The 25989-nt window shown below is 42.0% G+C and overlaps 1 protein-coding gene across 1 annotated transcript in view; it reads right to left on the minus strand.

Moving 5' to 3' along the window:
* Positions 1 to 25989, minus strand: part of LOC311225741 (vomeronasal type-2 receptor 1-like) — a gene marked incomplete at both ends in the record, with an annotated part of 52306 nt that overhangs the window by 13421 nt on the left and 12896 nt on the right. The window contains 5 exons of the mRNA XM_084311135.1: positions 1774 to 2068; positions 8453 to 8647; positions 20807 to 21701; positions 22119 to 22242; positions 22822 to 23043. Of these exons, the coding sequence (XP_084167261.1) occupies positions 1774 to 2068; positions 8453 to 8647; positions 20807 to 21701; positions 22119 to 22242; positions 22822 to 23043 (1731 nt within the window). The remainder of the gene's footprint in view (positions 1 to 1773; positions 2069 to 8452; positions 8648 to 20806; positions 21702 to 22118; positions 22243 to 22821; positions 23044 to 25989) is intronic.

Genomic DNA, 25989 nt, shown 5'->3' on the forward strand with positions numbered 1-25989 from the left:
CATACGTTTATTGCAAACCAAAACAACATACTTTATACTTATAGCACATGCATGAGCCTGGTCTCTTTTGAAAGATGACATTCTGAAGTTTCTGATTCCAGAAAGAAAATTCAATTTTACATAATAAAATAATAATAATAAACATAATAGAGTAACATAGGTCTGAACTTGAGTTGTAGAAAAACTTGTTACTCAAGTTTTTCTGTAGTAGTTAGTAGTCCAGAGGTAGTATTTCCCCAGAAGGTTAGAATGGCTTACAAATCCAGACGGACCCATAGCCTGAAGGCTTATGTAGTACATGTCCAAATTTCATAAAGATCCATTCAGAAATGAGTGATTAGGAGTGATTTTGGTAAACTGTGTACAATGAAAAACTCAGTTTTCTCATTGACTTCAATTCATTTTCTTCCTGTCTTTGCTCGTTAGTTTTTCACCTAGATCCATACATCCCCAGATGGGGTATCATTGGAAAGCCACACTCATTGGAAAGCCACCTCCACAATCATTTTCGAGATCGGATCTAGATTGACGGAACTACTGCGCCAAGAGTCGGAGTGGTATTTTGCGCAATACCGTGTACTTTGCACAAGCCTCAAATACCGGCATGTAACTCGAGAACTGCTAAACGGATTTTGTCGTATTTTGTCGCTATCGACAGGAAACAAATAAGCCTTCAATTAGATATATATTGTATTACAAAATATGCACACCGAGCCACTAGGGGTCGCCAAAGTGCCGGTGGGCAAATCATCCTAAAAACTTTCCGCCGGCGGGTCGTTGCGTGATAAAAGGCTAGAGTCCTTTCTCAGCTCAATCCATGCTGTTCTTCACACTGCAGTGTTTCCCCTACCATTGCCTTGCCACCGCCAACGGCACGCCCCGCCCCTCCAGAAAAAACTCCAACATTTTAGTTTTGTATATTGTATAGTTTGTATAGTGTTTAGTCTTTTAATCTTTTACTGTATGAAGCACAATCCCAGGAGGGTCAAACAGAACAAAGCATTTCACTATAATGTACAAGTATCTTATATGTGACTGTTACGTATTACTTTCACATGGTGGAGGGATACTTACTGTCTGTGGTGCATATTCACATTGTGGTTGTAGTGTGCTGTCACTAATTCGTGGTTTAATTGACACACTGTTTCTTCCTGTTTTTGTTTTCCATGCTATTAAAATGGCCGTTCTTCTAATTGACACAGGTGTGGTGATGAGGCACCACGCCCTACAAAGCAGAGCAGAGTGCAGGCTGCAGTGTCTCCCATTTTGCCTATGTGCATTAGTGTTTGTTATTGACCTTTGTAGTCTGGAACACCCATCTCCCACTCTTTTTGTCCATTTAGATAGCTGTTCAAATAAATAGTTATTTTTGATAAACTCTTGTCCAGTGTCCTGTGTCCACCACTTTACATTCAATGCCTACACGAGCCATATTTTAGGCTTGAATGTAACAGTGACAAATAAATAAAATCTTGAAACTCCACAGTTTATTCCAGGGCTTGTACAGGCACCACTAACTTTGAATTCGTTTTTGTGGATAACCAGCTGGAAGTATACTAGCTGGGGCTATGGGTATCCAATATGAAGAATGGCATGGATTGTTCTGAGAAAGGACTCTACAGATTGACAACAATCATTGGTAAGTAAGAAATATAGCTAGAGTTCCAAAATTCTGAACATAACCTTGCGATAGGTCGGTTAAGATAATTTTTTTAATTCAGTAATTTCAAAGCATTTCAAAAAGCAAAGGACGACGGGAAAAGGGAAACTTACCATGGGCAGTCTGTACAAACCTAGGACACTGGAGATGGCGATCGAATTTGTTGACGAAGAATCGCCCACAATCCCCAGTGCCGGTGCAGGCCCTAAACAGTTCTCGTCCAATAGGAATAGTTCCTCTCTGCCAGCGGCCAATGACAAGGCGGCACGGAACCCCTCCGCTAGGTTGCCGCAGTTATCGTAGAGACTGAATCCGAGAGTCACATTAGGCAGCAGGTTGGGGTCGTTGTTGATCTCCTCAATGGCGAAGGCCATGGTTTGGGCCTCTCTGAATCCTAAAATGTCAAAACTGACACAACAAAACATCACTGTAAACACTGTAAAGAATGATAGCCCACAATTACATTAGGAACCATGTTGAAAAATACACAGACAACTACATGAATAAGTTATTTAAATTGTATTTAAATGCCAATAAGATACAGTGCATTTGTTTATAGATCTCAATAGATAATGAACAATCAATCAGCTTAGCATTCATACATGTTTTGTTATTCAGCCCCTATTAATTCATGACTAATTATTAAGGCTGTCAATCGATACAAATATTTAATCTGATTAATCGCATGATTGTCCATAGTTAACTCGCGATTAATCGCATATTTTTTATCTGTTCTAAATCTACCTTAACTCAATCCCTGCCAACAATCCCTGTTTGGCCGACAACCGTTGAATGCCAACCACGTATATATACGTTATGTGATCGTTTTTCCTTTTTTCCGATATTTGTATTCATTATTCATCCAGGAACCTTGGTGTTACCATAGGGAATGAGTCTGAGGTTGCCAAAGTGCAATACCGGCCGCATCCAGCTAGACGGCCGTATCGAGCACCCTTTGTAACCTTGTATCTTGGCCTGTGTAATGGCCAATTGTCTCCGGTTTCACTTTTCCTTGTCGGGCGAGGCGAGCGGTTCTCCCAGTTCCATTGAAGCGCGTTAAATATCCCCGATCCATATGTTGTGTTGGGTTATGCCGTGGACCAAATGGACATTGGATGTACCAGATGACGATCAAACAATTGGAATATTATTTTTGGAATACTCCCGATCACAGGTAAGGACGATCTGTCGTAAATTTTTGCTTGATCCTGCAATGCTTTTATACCGATCGGGCTGATAAGCGTTTTTAGTGTTCAATATGAATGTCATTACTGACAATCAAATAATCAGAAACGACCCCCCCCCCCCTTTCATGCATTCATGATGGAACATAATACCTATAATATAGATTTGATTTAGGAATAATAGCGTGTACAGGCAAGAAACGGCAACCTCTATAGTGGAATTGACGTATGAGGCTATAACGCAGCATTTCGGGAATTACCCTAAACCGCTCTAAAACCATACTTATATTCACCACGGTATAACACGGGAACGTATGGATGGAAACATTTATTATTTTTTACATGTTGAACGATAGGTGATGTCAAATGGGCCATAGTATTGTATCCATAGCTATAATATAGAATATAGTTATAGCTCTACAAACAAGGTGATGCACTCCTATCTTTTAAAGCGTGGCAGTGCTATGACGGCTCGGTCTAATTCCCGGCGGTCAATGAGTTAAACGGATCTTTTTCAAGTTTTAATACTCTTATCAACATGAGTCAACAAATGCTTTCTTTATGAAACCATTTAACACAAAAGGATGCCCCTCATGCATTGCAAATTTGAGTCAGAAACAAACATAGTATCAATGAGAGTATCAATAATACACCTGAGTGAAGTCTAGTAAAACATTTAAAGTTAAAAAAAATTAAATAAAAAAATAAATTATTATTTTTAAATACGTTCATCTTGCGTTAAAAGACTAATTGTGCGTTAACACGTAATAATGCATTCACTTTGACAGCCTTACTATTTATATATATAGTTTAATGGTATTCACCGTTGTCTGTCACCATATTCATTGTGATGGTGATCAAATATGACATAACATTTAGCTCTGTAGGCTACTGCTTCCTTTGGTTTTATCAAGCAGTCATTCATTCATTTAGCATTTTAGCATTTAGCATTTTTTTTAATTATATATTAGATTAGATTTAGACTATTGGATTATTAGATTATATATTGCATATATTTAGCATTTAGCATTTTAGCATTTAGCATTTTTAGATTATATATGTGATTATATTTAGACTATTGGATTATTAGATTATATATTGCATATATTTAGCATTCTAGCATTTCGTTTTTTTAGATTATATATTAAATTAGATTTAGATTATTAGATTATATATTGTAACTATATTTATTGTAAAATAACAGAGAGGGCATACATACCCTCATCTCGCACCTTGTTGCCCATTATGCGCATGTCCAGAGTTAATTATATTGTATATTTTTTACACTGCCTTTTTATTCTATTTAAATGTTTACTTCTCCACTGTACTATAATTCTGTGACCTGTACCTGCATGTCTTCTACTACCTGTACCACCCTCCCCCCTCCCCCATGCTGCTACAGATACCGAATTTCCCCAAGGGGATCCATAAAGGAATATCTTATTTTATCTTATTCTAAATCAGGCCCAGGAGTTCAAAACTTTTAATTCCTATATCTGATTGGATCAGATTTGGATTGTGGGTAGTTGAAATCCAAAAAACAGGATTAGGATCAACTTGATATCTGATCAGATCAGGAAATCAAATCCAAGCTTTAATCTGGATCAAATCTTCAAAACGGGATTGGGATCAGGGGCGGATTTAGGATTGTAGGAGATCCGGGGTTTAGCCCAGATAGGATTTTTTTTACTTCGACACCACAACCTTTAATTTATACCACCACCTTAAAGCGGACAAAAGGCACTAGAGAACACTTAAATTCACACCCTTTAATTAATGAAGCAAACTATAATAATTTATAATAATAATAATAATAATAATAATAATAATAATAATAATAATAATAATAATAATAATAATAATAATAATAATAATAATAATAATAATAATAATAATAATAATAATAATAATAATAATAATAATACACTGTTTGTATAGCACCTTTCATACAAGAATTGCAGCTCAAAGTGCTTCACAGCAGTACTAAAAGACAGGCATAAAATGAGCACAACATTGGCAGATCAAGAGCAATGCATAAAGTGCAGACATAAAGCATAAAATAGATAGCAGTAAAATAGACAAAGTCAAGGTAAGACATCGTTTTTCATATTAGGATCTAAGATCTAGGGCAGTGGTCACCAACCTTTTTAAGCCCAAGATCACTTTTTTTTTTTTTGGTGAAGGCAAGATCTACCTATTGAAGCGTTGAGAGAAAAAGACAGCCAAGATTGTACTTTAAACTAAATGACTTATTTGCCTGTATTCTAATTACATGCAATGCTTTGGTCCAACATTAAAACGTCAAAGTAGAACTATTATGTACATTCTCAGTCAGTGCTAAGTGCAGTCATCTTATGCAGCATCACTTTTCACATCAAAACAAAAGTAGAACTGTAATGTGGACTTTCTCATATTATTAACATTGACAAACATATTTACAATTAGCATTTTATAAAGTAGAACTGTAATGTATACTTTCTTAGTCAGTGCTAAGTGCAGCATCACTTTTCACATCAAAACAAAAGCAGAACTGTAATGTTTACTTTCTCAGTCAGTGCTAAGTGCAGTCAGTGCTAAGTGCAGTCAGTGCTAAGTGCAGCATCATTTTCACATCAAAACAAAAGTAGAACTCTATGTGTACTTTCTCAGTCAGTGCTAAGTGCAGCATCACTTTTCACATCAAAACAAAAGTAGAACTGTAATGTGGACTCTCAGGGTAAGATCTAAAAAAAAAGAAAAAAAACATTTTTTTTTTTCTTTTTTAATTTTTAATTTTCATGGAAAGATCTACAGGGACAGTCTCAAAGATCGACCAGTCGATCAAGATCGACGGGTTGGTGACCACTGATCTAGGGTTAACTCGCCGAACGTTGAGCGCCAAGACCCCCGAAAACCAGAGTATAGTCGGGTTTTCATCGTTGTTTCTTTTATTCGATATTTCCATTCATAAAGACATGCCGGCAGCCTGTGTTATCACTGGGGATGGGTCTGAGATCTCAAAAGTCCAATACCGCCGCCTAACACCTTGCGTCCGCTATTGCACTCCATTTGAAACGATGTGGCTTGGTGTCTGTCATTTTGGAAATGACACCAGACCACCCTGAAACTACACTCATATTCACAACGGTATAAAACGGAAATGTATGGATGGAAAAATTATCTGTTTTTTGCATCTTGACCGGAAGAAACTCAATGACAATCGACTATATTATTAGATCCATAGCTATAATATATAATATAGCTTTAGGCCTGCAAACACAGCCACGTATCCCCATGTTAAAAGGCGCTGGCCTTTCAACAGTAACAGTAAACAGCGCCATCTGGTGCTGAAAGTGTTAATATGCGTCTTTGTTTACGGTTTGATTATCACTGATACAAAGTAAAATAGTGCAGTGCAATAAAATAGTTAGTAAAATAGAATAAAATAATGCAATAGTAGTGCATTGCAATAAAATAGTTATCATCGTATTTTTTCGGGAGGCCGGTAAGGAGTGCATTACAGTAGTCGAGTCGGCTTGAGATAAAGGCATGGATCTGGTTTTCAGCGTCCTTTTGATTTATAAATGGCCTTACTTTAGCTATGTTTCTAAAGTGGAAGAATTATGTTTTTGTCAACTTGTTGATTGTGATTTAAAGCTTAGGTCTGAGTCTACCATAACACCAAGACTTAACTCACCACTCAAATACAGTTAGCAGCTGGATAGACTACAGATGGAAATGAGCTTCTGCTAAATCTGGTGCAAACATATTTGCATGTAACAATGATTAATTGTCAAAAAAAAATATATATATATACTTTTTTTTTTAATAGATTCGGGGCTTTTCAGAAAACATTCAGGGCTTGAGCCCAAGTAGCCACCCCCTAGCCCCGCCCGATTGGGATCAGTTTGATCCCAAACAACTGGATTATCTTGATCCCACCAGAGGGGTGGATTTCCAGTGGATTACCAGAGCAAAATGTACTATACAATTTATTGAAAAATATGTTTCAATATAAATAAGATGGCAAAGTTTGTTAACTGAAATAATACAAAATGTTTTGCCTTCATGGCAAATACATTTTATTTTAAATTATTTTGTCACATTTGTGGTGGCCTATTTTGTTTTCAACCAAATGTTGATGACATAAATGTTTATGCTCATAAAAGTATCACAACAAAGATTGTCAATCACAAATGTAATTTAGGTTAAAGAAAAAATATCTTCAACAAACAAGTCCATCTGTCATCACCTTCAGCAAACTGAAATCTCACCTTAGAATTAAGCTCCTCAAAGCATGCCTGGATGATCAGCTGCCTTTGAATGAATGTTTTTTGTTGTTACCCTAGTGGGAGTATTTTTTTTTATTACAATTCCATTATGATTTTATGTCCTTTATGTATTTAACAATATAATTAGACATTATTATAGATGTCTCTGTAATGTGGTCTCTTGTCTTCCTTGTATTCTTTTTCATATCCACTAGATTGGTAGGATTAAAGCACTGATATTCAGGATCTTGAAAAGTCTGAATCTGGATCAGGGTGATCCTATCCTGGATTACTTAAAAAAAAAAATCTGATTGGATCAGATATGGATTAAAAGTTTTGAACTCCTGGGCCCTGGTAATAATAACCAAACGCCCACCATGCTGCACTCTCTGTTAAACCAGCCGGATTAAATTATAACCTCCTCAACAGAGCAATGGCAGCATTGAAAAAACATTCTAAATAATGTTCACGGGCAAATTCTGACTAAAGAATGAAACAGGACCTGGTCTGTCACACAGAACCATCTGGGAAGTAATCGTTTTGAAATTGGACCAGCGGTTAAAGAAGATACTTGGCCGAGTATCTTTGTATCTTTGCTCGGTAGCTGCCAGTAGTTAAGAGTCGATCATCGTGCACAAATCACTGAAATCCTTAACATATGCTAGCAAACAACTCAATATTCACAATTTCAACTCTGCTAGGAATACAGAATAGTTGTCATGTTGTGGAGAGAGGAGGCCTTGCCCCATTTTCCCCTCTCTGATTGGTTGATGGAAGATGTAGTTGCAATCAAGAAGTATGCAATATTGTATACTGTATATTGTATAATCTGACTGTGTATTAACTTTAAAAGATTCATAACCAGATTGTACTGGCATTGTATCAAACCGCTGTCTCTGTACTGTGACACGACCCATGTAATCTGTTTAAAAAATAAAGTTACAGTAGATCTCTGAGCAACATTGAAACAAATGTCACAATACCTTTTATTGTATTGTAACTCAGTTACTAATTCTGTATTGTATATTGTATATATGTATATTGAACACTTTTGTTTACACTTGTTTATGTACTTTTGACTTTCTATTTTATACTTCATCTATTTTTTATATAGCACACTCTCAGGAGCAAAACGGAAAAAAGCATTTCATATAAAATTATTCTGTATTTTTGTATGACAACTAATAAAGAAACTCGAAACTTGAACTTTAAACTGACCAGACTGATCAGCACCATATACCTTTCTCTGCTTGCTGCGCTGTAGGAGGGAGACTCTTACCCGTGACCAGATTGATCAGCACCATACAGTACCTCTCTCTGCTCTCTCTCTCTCTGCGCTGTAGGAGGGAGACTCTTACCCGTGGCAGGTGGGCTGCTGTGGCTCCGAGGTAAAGGACAGCTCGGGAAAGGCGGTAAAGAAATGGATCTCGAACAGCCCCCCCAGAACCACGTCCCCGGCCCTGTGCATCCTGTTCAGGTGGAACCGCTGCCGTAGCTGACAGGCCCGGGAGGAAGGGACGGGTGAGGAAGAGGAGGAAGAGGAGGAGAGCAACCTGAAGACCAAGAACAGGCACACGTCTGTGGAGACCCCCATGACTGACCTCCTCTGTCCACCCAGGTTCCTCTAGTCTTGCACCAGACTTTTATAGACATCGCTGTGCCACCGTGCAGGTAAACCCACGTCATTGTTTACCCCTCAATCTTCCACACCAGTGACCCCAACCACCAGGGGGAGGGGGTGGGGTGTAACATATCTAGCACAAGACAGTTTATTCCAGGCCGTTACAGTACAATACACACGATCCAAGGCAAGCGCACCGGTCTATGCCACTTTAATGTTAATGGTAATGGTGCATTTATATAGCAGCTTTTATCCAAAGCGCTTTACAATTTTGTTCCTCACATTCACCCATTCACTCTCACATTCACACACCGATGGCAGAGGCAACCATGCAAGGTGCCGACCTGCTCATCGGGAGCAATTAGGGGTTAAAGGAACACTCCAACATTTTGGGAAATTAGCTTATTTGCTATCTACCCTGGAGTTAGACAAGAAGATACATGCCTTTTTCGTCTCTGTGCATGCATTAGGCTTAGGGAACAGCTGCACCGTTAGCCTAGCTTAGCGTCATTCACTGGAAGTAGGTTACACATTTAGCCTAGTTCCCAACAGTCACGAAATACACTCCAAATACAATCAAAATACAACTCCAAAACGTTCCTGTAAACATGTTGTGACCTGTGTATTTACCACGTGGAGAAATAAAAAATAATTGAATTAGACATTTCCGTTTTCTAAGCAGATATACAAACATTTTTGCCGAACCACTGCTGTCTGGGCGCAGTGATTTCACGCAACGCAGTGCTACTTTCTAACGTCGAGGCCAGTGTTTACATTTTTGTTTCATTCAAAGGATCCGAAGCGATTGAAGCTACTTGCTCTGAACATAGATTCCAACACACCAATGGAAATAATCAAGAATGCGTGTTTGCTCAAGAGCATTTTGCACAAGACGACTTGGAGAAATAGGAGACTTCTGTTCGGAGAGAGAGGGAGGGGGAAGAATGTCTCCATGGATCAAATCAGCGCTCCGATTTAGCAAAAATGGTCCGTGTGGATTCTCCTGCGTCCGTGAGAGAATCGCGAAGTGTCCCGTCACAGAAGCGTTTTGTGAAGAGGAAAACAGGGGTGTTATGTTGGAATAATCAGACAACACGTTGTTGCAGCTTAACAGAGTTTACTCAACTGAGCTACATGCATAGTAACGTACATCGTAACATCAACGTCAACGTCATGTTTGACCATAAGGCGTAACGTGAATCTCAACACATGAACACGACACTGTCGCAATAGTCAGAACACTGGTTTAAGTGCTGGCACTCGCTAGAGTACCAGACATAACAAGGGGCTCTCAAAGTCCCAGGACACTCCTCAGAGTTTACTACACCGCTTTGCCGGGGAACTGTTTCCAATCGCAGAGGAGGGTTCACCATAGCAAGACAGGACAACAACTTTCTGCAAGATGCAGGGTTCTGCCACTGGTAAGTGAATAGCTTCGATAACTTCTATTCCATAACTTATGGACCGTAGGCAGCTACTTTACTTTGGTCTATTCTACTCAAAAGACCGCTGGCTGTTACGCATGGTTGACTAGGTAGCCTTTTTTCATAATAGTCGTCTTGTGCAAAATGCTCGGCGACAGGGATGTGGCAAGGAATTCGAGGCCCTGTGAACGTGATGTGTCTTTGGCGCCCCTTCCCCTCCCCATCTGCGATGTATGCATGCACCTCCAGACAATCTTAACAAATCCATTGACTTAAAGCTGTAATAACTATTTCTCACTGTGATGTACCCTGATAATAACCCCCCTTTTTCTGTTTCCACTTCTCAGGTGCCGCCCGCCCTAGAGTGTGCTGATTACCCGATGATGACGGCAGCTGAGGGCAATCACTCATTAACCCTCTGGGTGCCGTTCACGAGAATCTTCATTTCTGTGGCCCAGCGGTTTGAGTGCCGGAAACAAAGATTCTCGTCGTTTTTCCTTTTTTCCGATTTCAATATCCTATTCCATGTCACGGAGCTGTATTTTGCCTGGAAAAGGCATATTGGGACTCCGAAGGTGCAGTACCGGCCATATCCTGGTAGTGGCGCTGTCTCGAGAATGCAGTAACCCCTGTTGCAGACCTGGTGTCACACTGAAAACGCTCCGGGCGGACTTTTCTGTTAGCCTGAAGCGAGGGCTTCACCCGATCGCATGGAATACTTTTTGGGACGCCGGATTCATTATGCTGTATACTAGGGTTATTGCGACACTGTATAGGGCTGCACGTTCGTGAGTTGTGAGTTTGTCTCTGTTTTTACCTCGTCTAATGTCGGCTAAACTGGATTAAATTCCCAATAATTTTGTCTGGAAGCAACAGTAGTCTACATGCTACATGAAAATCAACCTTTGAGCTGGACTACGTGCTTACTGCTAAACTTCTGCTTGCTGCTACAATAGCTGAGTCACTGTCAACTGCGTCTGACTAAACACCACCAAGCACCACCACCAACTGTGCTGCTCTTCACTCCTCTCCTATAATCGCTGTCTGCTCATCTCACACTGCTTGCTGTTCCCGGGCCTGGCTCCGGGTCTAGTCAACGACCCCTTACCTCTCTGCGATCCTCTCATACCTCCCCCTGGTCTCGTCCAACTGCTACCCCTCGAATCCCCTACCCTCTCGTACGCATTCTTCAAAGCCGTTCTGTTTTGCATCAAACTTTTAGCTGAAATCATGCGCGTTGCGTCCGCTGTACTAACTCTGTTCTAGTTGCTAACACAAATGGAACAGCAAGGGAATGGACTTGGTGAACTTTTCTCGTCCCGTTTATCACTCCAGCACACAAAATCCACTTGGACCTTTCTACCTAGGTTCAGGTGTAGTAGACCTACTCGAATTGTGACTTTATCCCCAGATCAATGTCTGTTACCATGATATGTCACTATGCACTAAAAAACTATTTCACTATGTCAACGGACTCTCTTTTCTACTCCATTCTAAGCTCTGATGTAAATTCAAAGTGTAACTCCCCTAAAATGGCTAAATTAAGATGCATGATTGTGTTACTGCTGATGATCTCTGGTAATGTTCAACCAAATCCTGGTCCTGAGCTTCATTGTATTCAAACTCCTTCTGACTTCAATGCGAGATCTGGACTTGCCTGGCATCATTCATGTAAATGTTAGAAGTCTCTTGCCGAAAATAGATTTTCTTCGAATCTGGGCGCAGACAACCGGAGCTGATATCATTATAATTTCCGAGACTTGGTTAAACAAATCTATTTGCGATAACGACATTTCCAGTCGTATAATTTAAGTCGTACTGATCAACTTTAACCAGTGCAGTTTCGGTGCTGTGAGCAGGACGGAAGCCAGACTGAAGGGGTTCGTAGAGGGTGTTGGACTGGAGATGGGAGTGGAGTTGGGAGGCAGCAATGCGTTCGAGTGTTTTGGAGAAGAAAGGGAGATTGGATATGGGGCGGTAGTTGGAGAGGTTGGATGGGTCGAGAGTGGGTTTTTTGAGGACAGGGGTGACAGCAGCGAGTTTATAGGGGGAGGGGACGTGGCCTAGGGATAGTGACTGGTTGAAAAGGGCGGTGAGGTGGGGGATGAGAGCAGGGAGGCAGGCTTTGGTGAGAGTAGTGGGGAGGGGGTCAAGGGAGCAGGTAGTGGTCATGAGGTCCATGATGAAGGAGGAGTCGACTGGGGCGAAGGCAGTAAAAGGGGTGGGAGGCATGGAGTCAGGTGGGGGAACAATTATAGTGGGGGTGGAGAGGGTGGGGGAGTTGGCGATGCGGGCGGTCAGTGAGCTGTTGATTTGAGATATTTTATTATTGAAGGAGAGGAGAAACGAGTTGCAGAGGTCAGGGGAGGAGAGTGGGTTATTGTCCGGGGGTTGTAGGAGTTTCTTGACAGTGGAGAAGAGGGTCCGGGGGTTGTGGTTGCTGCTGTTGATGGTGAAGTAGTGGGCAGATTTGGCAGCTTGAAGTGCATCACGGTCGCCGTGGATGGTGAGATGTTTTTTTTTATAGAGGCGTTCAAGTTGACGGCCGGTCTGCTTCATAGAGCGGAGTTCCGGAGTGTACCAGGGGGAGGAGGTGGTGAATGAGACAGTGATGGTTTTCAGGGGTGCCAGTGAGTCAAGGGAGTCAGAGAGAGTGGAGTTGAGGAGGAGGGCATAGTCGTCGGGGTTAAAGGGGGCGGAGTCAGGGGGAAAGGCAGAGGATATTTATTTTTATTACACTCCCCAACTCACCCAAATCTGAAATGTCCTGAAAAATCTACACTTATTGACTTGTTCTTAACAAATAATCCTCATAAGTATACCTTATGATACCTTTTCCTCATGACGTGAGTGACCATTGTGTTATTGCAGGTGTCAGGGATACAAAGATATGAATGAATGAATAAATTAATGAATGAATGAATGAACATTTTATTTAACAGATTGCAGAATGGGTACAATACAGTACGGCTCAATATGCACAATTGTTAAGGGGATGCAGACCAGAGAAAGACGTTTGTCTTGTTTACATCAGGGTCCCCCATTTTCAATTCATCAAAGTCAAAACCTCGCTACATTATTAAACGTGATACAAAGCACTTTTTTGAACAGGGATTTTGGCAGGATATGTACAGTACCTAAATGATTGGAGCAGGCTCTCTTTAATACCTGACGTTGAATTAGCATGGAATTTCTTCCTGGATATGTTTTTGCCAATTGTAGACAGACACGCCCACTTTAGGAAGTATAGAGTTAGGGGCAGGGATAACCCATGGTTTTCTAAAGATTTATCCAACCTCATACGAGAAAGGAATCTCATCTGGGCCAAGGCAAGGTGTCATAATCACGGCGAAAGCCTCTCTCTTCCCTCCTGCTTCCACACCCTTATATGGGCAGCATCCGACCCCAGCATTCCCACGCTGCCAGACGGACATCAATCAGCACGGCTGTGAGGGATTCCCTCATCAGCAGCCCCTACTTCAACCCACGGATCCTGTTGTCCCTCGTCGCAGTGTTATCCTAACAACCTAGGACCACCGCTCCCGAGACACCACCCACCTGGACGTTCCTGTGCTGCACGAGGAGTGCACCTGCTCGCACCTATTGTACATTCCTGTACATTCAATACCTGTCTGCTTGGTGCCTATATTAAAACCAACCTAAAACGCTCCATTCTCTCTCTTCCTGTGTTCTGCTCCGCCACTGCTGCCCTAACACAAGGAAGGCAAACTCTGAAGCTATCTGGACCACTTTTAGATGTTTAAGAAATAAAAGTACTTCCTTAGTAAAGAAGGCCAAATCAAGTTATTATCTCACTCTCACAACAGAAAACTTAAATAACCCACAGACATTTTGGCAGACAATCAAATCATTATCCCCAAATAGCACATCTGGTCTTCCATCCTGTATTGTATCTGGTTTATCTACTGTGTATGAGAAAATTGAGGTGCTCAATTGTTTTAACAAACACTTTGTCTCTTCTGGTTTTCTCTTTGATCAAGTAACAAACAATACTACAACACAGGTCTCACTTGAAACTGAGCCCCCATCACATAATACATTTAATTTTCAGCCCTTCTCTATTGGTGAAGTGCATAAAGCCCTTAAGAATTTGAATCCTAAAAAAAACGGCTGGGCCAGACAAACTGGATCCCTATTATTTAAAACTTTCTGCTGATTTGATTGCAGAACCTCTAACTTATATTTTTAACTTAACGCTGACTTGTAATGAAATACCCAAGATTTGGAAAAAGGCTCATGTTCACCCCTGTTAAAAGGTGGTGAACCTTCAAACCCCAACAACTACAGGCCAATTTCTAATTTGTCAGCTTTAGCCAAGATACTGGAACTCTGGTAAGTAATCAGCTGAAGGAGTTCTTATATAACAATGCTATTTTATCTTGCGATCAATCTGGTTTTAGGAAATGTCACAGTACCGTTACAGCAGCTACAAAAGTAGTAAACGACATAATTGGGGCTTTAGATAGGAAACAACATTGTGCTTCCCTTTTTATTGATTTTTCAAAGGCATTTGATACTGTGGACCATAATATAATGGAGCATAGGCTAATTAATGTAGGACTGTCTGACTCTGCTGTTGGCTGGTTCTGTAATTATCTTGCTGATAGGACTCAATGTGTTCATGCTGATGGTTTTTATTCTGACGTTTTATCTGCCCACAAGGGGATGCCACAAGGTTCTGTTCTAGGACCACCAACGGACTTACGACAAAAAGGGCTTTCTCTTAGGGCCATTTGAGACCTTTTCGGGGCAAGACATGAATATAGACAATATATTATAATATAATATTAATTATATATGTTTTATTGGGACGGTTGGTGAATCCCAAAATCGTCCCGAAAAGGTTTCAAATGGCCCTAAGAGAAAGCCCTTTTTGTCGTAAGTCCTTGGTGAATGAGACCCATTGTTATTTACAATTTATATCAATAATTTAGGCAAACATTTTCCAGGTGCAAACTTACATTTTTATGCTGATGACATTTACTGTTGTGCTACTACTTTGACAAAAGCTCTGGAAAGTTTGCAAAATACTTTTAAAGAAATAGAATCCCAACTTCAGCAACTAAAGCTTGTTTTAAATCCGGAAAAAACTAAAATTATGATTTTTACTGAATCCAAAACAAAAGTGCCTTGTCTTGCCTCTATACACACATCGCAAGGCATTCCAATTCAGATTGTGTCGACTTTTAAATACCGTGGCTTTTTACTTGATGACAGCTTGTCTTTTAAACCACACGTTAAGAAACAAAAAGTGAGGTTGGGTTTCGTTTTCAGAAACAAATCGTGCTTTTCTTTTAATGCAAATAAACTAGTTGCTGCCACTTTTTTTTTACCAGTATTAGATTATGGTGATGTTTTATACATGAATGCCTGCTCCACCTCACTACACATGTTGGACACTGCTTACCATGGTGTATTAAGATTTATTACCGGATATAGATCACTGACCCATCATTGCACTCTGTATGCTAAACTTAATTGGCCGTCCTTGACTGCCTGTAGACTGCTTCATTGGTACACCTTAATTTATAAAGCAATTATTGGTCAGCTCCCTTTTTACCTTGGTTGATACCTCACCATCACATCAAACCCATTTTACAGCTTACGATCCCAGGACTGGAATCATGTTTTCTGCTCCCTCTGGCTGGAATGGACTTCAAAAACTTTGAAACTGCAGGCCCTCACTACCATATCTGATTTTAAAGTTCAAATTAAGGGCATTTTAAAGAATGAGATGGGAGAATGTCGATGCTTCACTGCATAATGTGGTGTTATATTTTTAACTTGACCGTCTCTCCCCAGCAACCCCCTGCAAAGCCTCACCTTCCATCCTTTCTACCTTTTTACCTATACCCTCCAATCTCCCCCAATCCCATTCAATCTTGTTTGCTGCAGCTCAAATGTATCCCCTTGCCCCACTTTGCCTTTTATGTCTCTGTCTGTGTTTTGTGTATTTGTATGTTTGTTTTGCTGCCATTTTGGCCATGTCTTGCTCGAAAAAGAGATATTTGATCTCAAGTGACTATACCTGGTAAAATAAAGGTTAACATTTTTTTTGTTGAAATACAATTTGGCGATTTCTTTTTTACGATTAATTGCAAATATTTTCATGTTGAGCATAGATTGTGGATGAATACGGACAGAAAGGTACACCATGCAAATGTTAATGCTTTAGTTTATTTGTTTTAAACAAGACGATTTAGAAATGGGCAATGGGGAAATAAATACATTGCGTTCGACAGAGGGTGGAACACGAAAAAACGAAAATGACATAACCACTACACCTCCCTATAGCGTACAGACACAGATGAATCATATACACAATACAGCCAAACAATATGACAGTATTGTGACATCATGACACCCTGAGTCAGCATGAACACCACATACTGAATGCCAAAGAAATAAAAGTTGACAATCAATTCAGAATCCCACCAACATGTCGCAGCATAGTGACCTGATGGAGAGTAAATGCCTACTGTGCAGTTGTCCATCTGAGCTCACACTCTATCATTCCTCTTACAGGGGGCCCTGCCTGAACATCAACCGCCTGTACTTCCGATAATATAAGTTATGTTATGGCTGGAGGCTCTATGTTTTGATGTATATGTATTTATATACTCGACAGTATTTATAACTATGGGACTAGAGGTTGAAATAGCTTAAATTGGTTTATTGTAATAGGATGTATTCAGTGGTATACGCACGGTGAGAGATGCATTGACGTGTAAACGAAGCATTCATTACTATATTCAAAGAGTGTATTTTATGAGCCAGCTCAAAGGCATTTAATAATCTGAAATGATTCAATGAGTATCGTTTCAAAAGGAAAGTCCTATTCCACATAAATGCAAATTTTTTCATTTTGCTTCATCTGCCACGAAATAATAGTATAAAGCAATGACATATAGTATTGTTCTGTATTGTTCTCATTTATCCCCCAAATGGTTGCAAATAGTTTAAGCTGTATTAGATGTTAACAGACCACACATGGAAAAGGTTACGACCACATGACTGTAGGCCTGTTCATTCTGCCTGCTGTAGGTCTATAATGTGTGGACCAGGAGAGGGTGCTACCACTCCCTGTGAGCACCAGTTAAATTGGCACAGATTGTGAACCTCACAGTGATGGTCTATAGACATCTTTGTTTTGATTTGTTATGACAATAAGTTAGAATAATTGTAAGAATTGTCAATTGTCATGGTAGGCAGGGACTACAGATGGAAACGAGCTAATTAGCTCAAATCTGGCACATTTACATTGATGTGGAAACTGAAGATGCTCATTAATGTGCACTGTCCCTGGGTAAAAGATATATAAATAATAATAAATATATATATAAATAAATAAACAAGTACTGTATAGGCAATATAATTGTTATTTTATAGTATAACTGTAATTTCCCTCTAAAAACAACATAGTATGATTTCAAGTTCATACCTACAAACTAGTCCAGAAACGCTTTGTTGGGATCGCATCTCGATCAGTCTCAGTCTCGTACCTCCTCTGGCCCTCTATTTCAGAAACTTCAGATTCTAAATATCTATACAGTAATATACATATTTTAAAAAATGTGTTTTTATTTATAAGATTCATTCTAATGAAGGGAACATTCAGTAAGACCTACTTTAAAAACAATAATTTGTCCCAACTTGTCAATCTTTACATCTTCATCTTCCTAAATGTCTTACATGCAGAGGTACATTTTCTATGAAATTATGGAATGATTTTCTCCATCTGGCAAAAAAATCTTCTTCAGAAACGTACAAAAAAGGTTTGAAGGAACATCTGATTATTATTATTGTAACAGTGTATTATAATCAGTGTATTGTATTTTAACTTGTGCACTCATGTATTTACTTACACACACACTCACACATGAACATGCACAGAAACACACATATTTACTTCTTACTCACACATTCCCACACGGTCCTTACATTGATCTTGTTTTCCAACTTGCTATATGTAATATAATTGTGTTTATTATAGGTGGTTTCTTATAAGCCTTCTGAGCTTGTTTGCCTCTTCCTGCTGTATATGTTTTGTACTTTACAGTTCACCACTCTTGAAGAACAGGAACATGACATGCTGTAATGAGGCTCTTAGAAAATTGTGTTGTCTATTTTATCTACTTGTATCTATTTTATCTTAACTCTTTCTTTGTGATTTATTGTATTTTTCTTGGGACCATGTTGGAAACAAGTCGACAGACTTTCACATGTTATCCTTGTACCCCTTGTTTTTATACTATTGTATAAATTGTATGTACTAAATAAAAATCAAATCATCACAGTTGTGTGTTATTGTGTTGTTGTTGTTTTTTATCTTGTTTTTATACTGTGCGAAAAATAAAATAAACTAACAGTGCCAGTTATTTAAAAATGTTTGTCTTTCTATCTTTTTCTCCCATCCCCCAATTTAGTCGTTATGCCAATTCCTTCCTGGTCATTGCACGCTACTGTCGGTCTGGGGAGGGTGTAGACTATGCCTCCTCCGATACATGTGGAGTCGCCAGCCACTTCTTTTCACCTGACAGCGAGGAGTTTCACTGGGAGAACGTAACTCGTGTGGAGGCAAGGATCCCCTCCCTGCTGAACAACGCCCCGACCGACCAGTAGGAGTCGCTGTTTGCAGTGACCAGGACCCACACCCCACCGGCTTCCCACCCGCGAACACTGACAATAATTGTGTTTGATGATTGACCAAGCCGGAGGTACCGCTGACAGCTGGAGTCTCTGCGGTGGTAGGCGAGTGCTTAGACCTCTACACTACCCAGCCGACCCCCTGTGCTAGTTTTCTAACCGATATGAACAATGGCAGTTTGAACTTGCTAAGCACCTGGATATGGAGGCACACAGGCACTTATTACACACACACACACACACACACACTGCTGCTACTTACACTGTAGAATAATTAATAATATATATTTTTTCTATCGAGTTTCTTTTACCTTGTAAAAAAACAAAAACATATACCTTGTATTGTATAGTTTGTATAGATAGAATATATGTTGTGTATTATGTTTACAAATCTACTACGGTTGAGGAGCCGGGAAAAACAAGCATCTCACGTTTTTCTGAATGTATGTATTTAAAAAAAGCTGTGACAATAAAATGATCTGAATCTGAATCAGAATCTGGAGTCAATCATCAAGCCCACTAAGTATTCAACACCCTACTTGGCCTACTATGTTCACACTGCAAGCCTTAGTGTTCAATTCTGATTTATTTCTCAGATACTGTTGTTTCCAGTATCAGATTCCGTGTGAACTGGTCACGCTCCTGAACTGACCCGCTTGTGCAAATGAACAATAACGAAGATGGACGTAAACATGGAGGACAATGAAGTCACAGTATGGTTTAATTTATAAGTTGATGTGCAGTGGAGGCCAGCTAATTTGTGAGCAGATGGAGGCGAGGAGGTGAAAGAGAGCTTAACCTATTAAGCCCTATTTTCTGAAAATCCGCCTAAAAATACAAAGCTAAGTAAATGGAAGATTGCTCCACTTCTACAAGGTCCATTTGAATGTTCTTGGTATCTAGGGACATCTATGGATCTCATGGAATGTATTCCCAGTGTCAGAAATATTGTGTCTGTTACTAGTCTTGAGTAAATTGTGATGAAACAAAAGAGAATATAAATTATGATTTTTCTTTGCATCTTTGACAGTGAATAACACCATGCTAAAAATGACCAGACATGAGAAACTGCCTTCTTGAGATCATGTGTACAGAAGATCTAAGCAAATGAATAAAGGGAAGATGATTAAACAGAAGGTTTTGGAGATACAGTACTGAATTCTGCCATCCGGACACATGCTATTTGAAATATTATTATAGAATATAGAATACCAGGCCTATAAATGACCTTATTATAGTCAACTTGCACATCTATGGATCGGGCCAAATCTCCTCTTTCAAATGGCAGAGTTCAATTTAAATTTAGTATCTCCAGGCGTGGTAGAGAATCCCGAGAAATAAAAGAAATTCATACACAAGTAATTTGCTTGCAGATAGCTAGAATCGGCTGGGTAATGTAGTTTTTTGAAATATCAACGCTCATTGAGAGCTCTGGATGCCCTCTTCTCATATGACTACATTCGGCGACATTTAGCTAATTCAAAATGGCGGATATTCACTAAATTATAAACGCATTCTAAAATCTCACTAATAACACTTTACCCTATTGGTAAACAAACATATTGTTGAAAATATACACTACGACTGCTGTTGTGACATGGTTATGGTCTTTACTCTTGGATACATTTGTAAAAAAAAAATGCTACTTAATGTCATACAGTCTGGAGAGAGTGATTCATGATGTGATGTCATTTGCGGTCCGCCGATGGACCGCTCGGGCTAAAGAGTTTAATGCTTTAAAGTACTTTTTTCCCTTTGGAGTACTTTGTACTGTACACCTCAGTAGTATTTTGAGTACTTTTTACTGTACACATCAGAGGTCTTTGGAGTACTTTTTTACTGTATATCTCAGAGCTCTTTGGAGTACTTTTTACTGTATACCTCAGAGCTCTTTGGAGTACTTTTTTACTGTATACCTCAGAGCTCTTTGGAGTACTTTTTTACTGTACACCTCAGAGCTCTTTGGAGTACTTTTTACTGTACGCCTCAGAGGTCTTTACTTTTTACTCATGAGATGCTTCTTGGTGTTTTTCTCCGGCCTGAATAATATGATGAAACACTTTGGCGCAAATATACACAGAATCATTCCAAAGCTGGAGGCCAGGATGGCAAATATCTCCACCGCCACTGTGAACTTCCCGGGAGAGCTGACATATGCCGGGATGAAGGTGATCCAGACGGCGCAGAATATCAGCATGCTGAAGGTGATGAACTTGGCTTCGTTGAAGTTATCGGGCAATTTTCGGGCTAGGACGGCTAACACGAAGCAAAAGATAGCCAAGAGTCCTATGTAGCCCAACACGGCCCAGAAACCTACAGCTGAGCCTAAAGCACATTCTAAAATGATCCTTTCCTTGTACGTGGTCAGGTTCTTAAAGGGGAAAGGGGGCTTCAGAACCAACCAAAGGGTGCATATCAACGTTTGGACAAACGTGAAGGACACCACGGTCATTTTCTGGTGAGTAGGTCCAAAACACTTCATGACATTACTGCCTGGAAGAGTAGCCCTGAAGGCCATCAGCACCACTATAGTTTTTCCCAGAACACAAGAGATGCAGAGGACAAAGGTGATTCCGAACGCTGTGTGTCGCAGCATACAGGACCACTCAGAGGGCCGGCCGATGAAGGTGAGAGAACACAGGAAGCACAGGGTCAAGGAGAAGAGCAGCAGGAAGCTCAGCTCAGAGTTGTTGGCCTTGACGATGGGAGATGTGCGGTGGCGGAAGAATATGACCGCCGTGACGACGGCCAGGCAGGCGCCGCCAACTGAGCAGGAAGCCAGGATGATTCCTAGGACCTCGTGGAAGGAGAGGAACTCCACTGGCTTGGGGAGACACAGGTCCTTCTCTGCGTTTGGCCAAAACTCCTCAGGGCAGGAGAAACAGTCTGGGGAATCTGAGAGGGAGGAGACAACATGAATAAGGGTTTTTTAACATTGTGTGTTGTTTTTTTCTCCCATCCCCCAATTGAGTCATTATGCCAATTCCCTTCCTGGTCGTCACGCTGCCCTACTGTCGGTCTGGGGAGGGTGTAGACTATCACATGCCTCCGCCGATACATGTGGAGTCGCCAGCTTCTTTTCACCTGACAGCGAGGAGTTTCACTGCGAGAACTTAGCGTGTGCTGAGGTTCACGCCATCTCCCCCAGATCCCCTCCCTGCTGAACAGGTGCAGTAGGAGTCACTATTTGCAATGGCCAGGACTCACACCCCACAGGCTTCCCACCCGCGAACACTGCCAATTGTGTTCATAGGGAGAACTGACCGGTGGTCAGTGGTCATACTGTATATGCAAGAAAACTATTTAGTTTACCTGTGGTATTGCTTATTTCTCCTTCTGCGCATATTATACAGTCATAACAGCAGACAGGTTTTCCTTTCTGTAGGACCTTACGTGTTCCTGAAGGACAGGTCTCACTGCAGGCAGACACAGGCACCTGGTGAATGTGTTCAAACAGACACAAACACACACACACACACACATATAGATATAACTTGCATGCTACTGAGTTTTAACAATATCATACAATAAGAATATCTTTTGACACTTTTAAACCCTGTCACACCCTAATTATTTTTGTAAATTTGTATAATGCAATAGCCTTTGCTGCTATCTAGAGTGCACACTTGTAGACATTGTTTGTCCGAGGGAGGCAACAGTTGTGATTGGAGGATCAAGAAAAGTGGGAGGGTTTGAGACGAGTCGGTTTCATGGTGGCGTAATGGCACTAGCATAACAAAATTCAGGTTTGATGTGGCTTAGTTATTATGTGAATGGACAGCATTGTGCAAGGATGAAGATACCCGTTTTACCTTTAAATCTACAGAAGGGGATATTTTTATCTTTACATTTTTCAATACAAAACTTACAAACACTTAAAAACGTACAAACACTTAAAATAAATGGGTGAATGTGAGGCTCAAGTTGTAAACCATGTTCGATGAAGGCGCCATATAAATGCAGTCCATTTAGCGAGAACAGAATAGGAGCGGCGATCGGAATCTGGTCTCCGTACCTGCGTGGCACCCGTTGCCCAGGTGAGGTTCCTGCTCATGCGGAACTCTTTGCCAGCCGGCAGAGAGGCGTCATAGTGCCCGACAGTCACGAAGTCCATGTGGCCAGTCTCACCTCTCTGCCAGTTGACAAGTTCATATGTGGCCACAGGGTCACCGTTGGCATCAAATGAGACCTGGTAGCCATTACGAGAGAAATTAACCCTCTTGAGCTGACCCAGGACCTGCGTGGATGAAACAGAGGGAGGGGGGGGGGGGGGGGGGGGTCGACGAGAGGGAGCAAAAGCAGGAAGTAAAAGTGGTTAAAATAGGTCATTTAAGTGAAATAAATGTGCAAAATAATGATTGACATATCAATCCACCAATCAAACTGTCTTGTTGGCACTACTTCCTCATTCGTTACTATAGTCATCAGTGCCCTCACATCACAGTTGGCAGTTTGACAACAGTAACATAACCCGTTCACTACCACACTACAGACGGTTAACCTTTCACTACCACAATACAAATGGTTAACCCTTTCACAACCACACTACATAATGTTAACCCTTTCACTACCACACTACAGAAGGTTATATTAGTCGTACTGGCGAATCGCGTTCTGCTCTTCGCCATCGAGATATACCTCATCTCCAGTACCTAGTGTACTCCATCAACGAATAAAAAACAATACATCCAGCACCTGCCAGGCCCCGCCCTAGTGCTACGTACTATATAGCACTAGGCATGGTCACCACTCGCACTTCCTCTATTTTCGTTTCCATCATAGCGGATGCGTGCACCCTATGCAACTAGTTGTCATGAAAAGTTTAGAGAAATTGCGTAATATTGAGTGCTTACCGGAGATTTGCTTACCCCTGGAATCTTCGCGGCATGTTCCAACGACACGTCGGGTCTACCCTTATGTTTCCTCGTCTTGTGGCAGCAGATCGAGGGACAGCGTGCAAGGTTTGGCTATCGAGCCGGCTCGTACACAGGTAGGCCCTGTGTCATCAGGCATTAATGCTAGTGTTAGTAATGCTGGTTGTTTTGTTACACAACCGAGTTGTGTGTCGGCACCAGGGGCGGGATGTTTTGGTGAACGTTCCCCTGAAGTGGACGGTTTCCAAGCGATCCTGGAGCGCGCTGCTAACACTAATGCTAACGCTAATGCTATAATGCTGGGTCACTGTTCTAATGTTCCCCGCCGTGGGATGTTGCCGCTTTTCCCTCCTCTTAACCGGTTCATTGATGAAGGTCAGTCGGTAGCTAATGTGGGGGGTTTTGCTGAGTCCTATTTACCCTTTTTACGGGTGAATGGGTTGACAACAGGGTGCAGGGCGGGTGTGCCGTGGCTAGGTAGCCAGGTAGCATCGATCCTGTGCCCCGGCGGGGTTGAACGGTGTCCCACCCGGAAGCCGACGTTTGAGAGCGAGTTGGCCCGGCGGGTGGCAGTATGGACTGATGAGAGTTATACTGCTACAGGATGGAATTTAGCGGCGGCCAGTGTTGTGGCTCAGCTGACTGTTTTTCTGTCCACATTAGCGTCGGGTAGTGGGGCTACAGGACCAGCCGACGCTGAAAACATTTTGCATGTTTGTGGTGTTATAGAGATCTTGACTCAGTCGCAAGCTATAACTGCGGGGAGGATTAGGATGCTATCAACGTTTGTTGTTAGGCATGTTTGGTTGGAGCAATCTCCTTTTGGGGAAGAGGATAGGTTTTCTCTCCTCACGACTCCTTTTTCCACGGAAAGTCTTTTTGGTCATTCTGTGGAGGCGCAGGCGGTTGTTGATCTGGGCCCTACACCGCCTCACGCTGTGCAGCCAGAGGTGGGAGCACGGTCTCGTCAACGACTGTGGCGAGATCCTCGACAGGCAGCCATGTTTCCCCCGCCAGTGGTGCCCTGGGTGGAGAGTCAACAGGGTTCCACAAGGCCGACAGCCTTGGCGGCCGAGGGATCGGCCATTTTGGGTGAATTCGAGTTTGGTAAAACAAGCCGTCGTCACTTTGCCGCGAGCAGCCCGCTCCCCGTTCAATCCTCTCTCTGTTACCCACGGAAGCGGGGCTCTGATCGTTCTCCTTTGGCTGCTGGCCGCGAACCTTCCTTGAAGCGCATGCGGCCCCATTCTTCACTTCTCATGGGGACAGGGGCTGACACCCAGTTGATGGCTGAGCCTGGGTCCGTCCGTGAGAATGTTCTGTCGCGTGGCTCCTGCACCACACGTTGTGTGATGGATGAGCCTGGTGTTACAGCTGCCACTAGCTACGGTGGTCAGCAGGGGGACTTGAGACCTCTTCTGTTGAATGTACAGCAAGGGTTACCCCGGCCTCGCCTTCGCCAGGCGGCGTATCGCGCTGATGCCTCCCACTCCCGTTACAGCGGCAGTGGTCTGCAAAGAAGAGGCGAGCGTGATTTGGGTGGTAGCAATATCACTGCAGGGCTTCGGCGTGTAGGAGCCCATGGGGTCCTCATGCCTTGCGTGTCTAGCTGCGGAACAACTCCTCAGCATGCGCTAGAGGGGTGTTCAGGGGGGGGGGGGGGGGGGGGGGGGGTGTCAACCGATTTGATGACAGCTTCTCCCGTATCAAACCGGCCCTTTCTGTCGGGGTCCCCCCTTGGGTGCGTCGCACAGCGGGAGGGACAGGGCCAACTATCTACTGTTCCTTGCGGCCCAGCGTCAGTTGACGGCGGGTGCGCTGTGGGATTATTTTCACATATGGCGACAAGAATGCCGTTTGGTGGGGTGGATAGAGAGAACGTTGAGGGAGGGGCTTGTTTTGCAGTTCGCACAACCCCACCCTCCGTTCTCAGGTTTGGTGCCGACCCTATTGTCAGGGTCAGACGCAGTGACAGCCCTGGCCGACGAGATCCAATCTCTGTTGGCGAAGCAGGCCGTCGTCGTGGTTCCGAGAGAGGACGCGATGTCAGGCGTCTACTCCCTTTATTTTCTGGTACCCAAGAAAACAGGGGGGGTCAGACCTATACTGGATCTGTCCGCGTTCAATCGGTTGATTGTAGCGAGACCGTTCAGAATGTTGACCGTCAAACTCCTTCTGCTTGCTGTCAGAAGGGGAGACTGGCTAACCTCCATAGACCTGAAGGATGCGTATTTTCACATCCCGATTTTCCCTCCTCACAGGAAGTTCCTACGGTTCCTGTTTCAGGGCGTAGCGTACGAGTACCAGAG

This window comes from Notolepis coatsorum, assembly GCF_963971535.1.
Source record: "Notolepis coatsorum genome assembly, chromosome: 1".
Taxonomy (NCBI): domain Eukaryota; kingdom Metazoa; phylum Chordata; class Actinopteri; order Aulopiformes; family Paralepididae; genus Notolepis; species Notolepis coatsorum.